A 3,987-nucleotide genomic window follows, 5' to 3' on the forward strand; every position below is an offset into this window, starting at 1 on the left:
ACTAGCCCTATAGTACTAGCCTTCAACATTTCACCCCTGGATTATTGCAATCATTTATTGTTGGCTTATGCTTGCCTCGAGTTTCTCCAGAAAGCTACCAGTGATTTTTCTAAAGGACATTTCTGATCATATCACCTCCTGATTCAATAAACTCCAATGGCACCATATTTCCTCCAGGAAAAACTATAAAATTCCCTATTTTGACTTTAAACTTTTTTCACAAGCCAGCTATCTATTGCCTTTTCTGCCTTCTTATACCTCTCTCCTTGCCACATACTTTTCAGTCTAGTGGCACTGGGATCCTGGCTAATGCACAACAAGATACTCAATTTTATCTGGCTGCTCCCCATATCTTGAAACTTTATTTTTTCTACTTCACCCTTTAACTTCTCTGGCTTCCTTTAAATCCCAGCTAAACTCCCACATAGTATAGGAAGGCTTTTTTAATGCTAGTATCTTCCCTTTTAAAAATTACATACTATTTATATTGTCAAAAGCTTGTTTATCCTTAATTCTTTGGTTAATTGTCTCCTCCATCAGAGTTTGAGCCCCTTGAGAACAGGGACTACCTTTGGCCTCTTTTGCATATCCAGTAGTTTGCACAGTACCTGGCACACTGCAGGTGCTTAATAAATGTTCGATTGAACACAGTAGATTTACTTAATAAATGGTGGCTCAGTGAATGGAATGATGGGCCTGTAATCAGATAGACTCATCTTCCTAAATTCAAATACTTTCTCAGACACTTACTAGCTATGTGACCTTGAGGAAGGGACTTAAACCTGTTTGCCACTGTTTCTTCCTCTGGAAAATGACCTGGAGAAAGAAATGGCATATCACTGCAGTATTTTTGGGAGGAAAACCTCAAATGGGGTCATGCAGAGTCATTTAGATATAACTAAAATGATAAACAACAAAAATAAATGTTTTTTGTGTGTGAATTAATTGACTCAGTCATCCAGGCTGAAATTGTGGAGGGTCTTAACAATGATGGTTGCTAATGAAATGGAGGAAGGAAATCAGGAATACTTCAGTGATAGCTTTAAGTGTACAAAAGTCAGAAAGTTAAAAGGAACATTTTCACACAGTATAAATGAATTTAACATGATTATCCCACTGACAAAACTAGAGAAATGGGGAGAAGAATCAATGGAATGTATAAAGTAGGCAAGGCTCTGTTACCCAGTCAGTGAAAAATAGCTATCCTAGAATGATACAGGTCATTTTAAAGGCATCTCTTTGGTCTTGTGCAATCTTTGGCCCTGGGGCAATCTTGAAGCATGTTTTCCACCCTTGCAATCTGATTTATTTCTTATGCATTCCTGAGTGTTCTTCTCTGGCCTTAGCAGGATCACATAACACTTGGGCATAAAGATGCAGCCCAGTAATCCAGCACTGGAGGCCAGGATGGAGAAGATTTCCACCACCACCATGGCTTTGCCCTTGGTGCTCTGGTATGTGGGCAGGAAGGAGACCCACACACTGCAGAACACCAGCATGCTGAAGGTGATGAACTTGGCTTCATTGAAGGTGTCAGGGAGGCTCCTGGCCATGAAAGCCACTGTGAAGCTCCCCAGGGCTAAGAGGCCAATGTAGCCCAAGACACTGTAGAAACCAAGGACAGAGCCTTCGTTACATTCAATGATGATCTGATTAGGTTGAGAATGTGTGTCTGTGTCTGGGAATGGGGGAGAGATTCCCAGCCAGCTGCCACAGAGAATTGCTTGGACCCCAGAGCAAAGGAGTACAAAAAAGTTGGACACTCTAGGTTGCAGCCATATCTTGCCCCTGCTTGCTGGTATCGTGACTTTAAAGGCAAGAACAACCATAATGGTTTTTGCTAAAATGGAAGAAACAGCAACAGTGAATACTACCCCAAATATAGTTTGACGGAGGAGGCAGGTGGCTGTAGTTGGACGGCCAATGAAGAGCAAGGAGCAGAGGAAACAGAAGGTGAGGGAGAAGAGGAGAGTATAGCTAAGGGTCAGGTTATTGGCTTTGACAATGGGGGTGACACGGAACTTCACAAAAACCCAAAGAATCAGAGCTGTTAGCACAGAGAAGAAAAGAGCCACACAGGTGAGAGTCATTCCCAGAGGTTCTTTGAAATCCAGGTAAGTAATGTCTTTGGGTATGCAATGATCTCTCTCTTTGTTTGGGTACTCATCCTCTGGGCACTTTGTACAATGTTTCTCATCTGTAGAGAAAAAGAATGATCCCATTATTTCATCTTTAATGTCTTCTTACTCTCAGACCTAGGAAATGGAAACAGTAGCTCTGGCTAGTCTTTTTGTTTCCAGCATTGGGTTATATGTTGTCCATTACCCTACTTTTACACTGGAGGAAAATTAAACTAAATATTTTGCCAAGAGTCACACAAGTAGAATTTTGAAGAACTATGATTCTTATCCAAGCCCCCTCATTTTATCTGAAGCTTCTAATATTAGCTTGATCATTGCTATAACCTTAGTTACTTCATGTCTCAGCTTCTACACTTGGAAAATGAAGCATATTTAGTATTGAGGAGAATTTCCTGTTGAGCTTTTGATGCTTTTTGACTGACAGTTTTGAGGAAAGACATGGATGCACATCTTGGAACCTTATGTATGATAGGATGCAGTTATTTTTGATGGCTTGGCAGTTTTGGACTACTGGGACCTCCTTTCTGCTGGCCTTTAAAACTGAATCAGAACACAGACTCAGCCTTTTCTTTTTTCTGTCTTTTGGAAGAACATATTAGAATACAGTAGAATTAAGAGCATACTTGACTAAGGTGGAGAAGGATTTGTAACTGGAAAATAACTAACAGTTGCCTTGGGGCATAGGGATATGTGCTTTCATGGTTGCCATTGGCCAATATCTACTCTGGGTATTGCTCCACCGACTGCTCCTGGGCATCTCCACTGTGTGTATTATCACTGAGCTTTACTCTGGTATCAAATTCTACAGTTCACCTCTTTAAACCCACTTACTACTCATATTACCTCCCATTGTTGAGATTCACTGACTAGAAAAATGTGTCTTCTTAGGGCAGAGCTCTTTAATTATAGCCAGAGGTTCTAAGGCACTACGGCCAGCTAAGGTGATGGTCAAGCCATCAGAATGTTCCCAGCCTTAGATTATCTTTTTAAAATAATCTATCAATTAAGAAATAAACAAGCATTTGTGTGTCTTCTTTGTTAACCTGGGTCTGATGCTAAGTCATGGCACTTTCCTCCACACTTAAAATTAATAATTCTCAACTTTCTGTCTTGGCTTCTATATGAAGCTAATCCAAAGACTTCTTATTTTGTCCATGTTACTCTCTTTATTATGCCTATCAGTCCCTAGAAGTCCCTCTACATTTGTGATTATGTTTGGGGCACTGACAAACTTCTATGCTCTTCTCTAGTTCAATAACATCTAAGACTTGTTCTAAATTTCATAGTCCATTATTCATCCAATATTTAGTTGTACACAAAGGGGATTTTCATTATTAATTTACTTCTATGGGGATTCTTGAATACTGAAGTGTTAGGCTGAAACCAAAATTATGTTCAGAAATTTTAAATATTGGACCCTATCCCATATTGAACCGAAATTCACTTCCATACACATACTTTACATCATACTTCACCACAACAAACCATAATCCTTCCTTCAACCACTAACTCCTTGTCTATTACTATTCTGCCTATGCTACCCAGCTAGATATTGCAGTGGATAAAGTGTTGGGTCTGGAGGCAGGTAGAACTGAGTTCAGATCTTACATTTGGACACATTAGCTATGTGACTCTGGGAAAGTTACTTTACCTTTGTTTGCCTCATTTTTCTTATCTATAATTGAGAAAAATTTCTCACTGTGTTGTTATTAAGATCAAATAAGATTAAACAATATGATTCTCCAAAACCAAATTGTCAAAGAAGAAATCATAGAAACAATCAACAATTTCATTGAAGAGAATGACAATGATGAGACATCCTACCAAACTCTGTGGGATGCAGCCA

The 3,987-nt window shown here is 39.5% G+C and overlaps 1 protein-coding gene across 1 annotated transcript in view; it reads right to left on the reverse strand.

The window, feature by feature from the left end:
- Positions 1–1,220: 1,220 nt before the first annotated feature.
- The window catches only part of LOC123246040 (vomeronasal type-2 receptor 26-like), a 33,982-nt gene continuing 31,215 nt past the window's right edge, over positions 1,221–3,987 (reverse strand). Inside the window, exon 6 of the mRNA XM_044674996.1 lies at positions 1,221–2,197. Coding sequence (XP_044530931.1) covers positions 1,221–2,197 — 977 coding nt within the window. The remainder of the gene's footprint in view (positions 2,198–3,987) is intronic.

Source organism: Gracilinanus agilis, chromosome 1, assembly GCF_016433145.1.
Source record: "Gracilinanus agilis isolate LMUSP501 chromosome 1, AgileGrace, whole genome shotgun sequence".
Classification (NCBI taxonomy): domain Eukaryota; kingdom Metazoa; phylum Chordata; class Mammalia; order Didelphimorphia; family Didelphidae; genus Gracilinanus; species Gracilinanus agilis.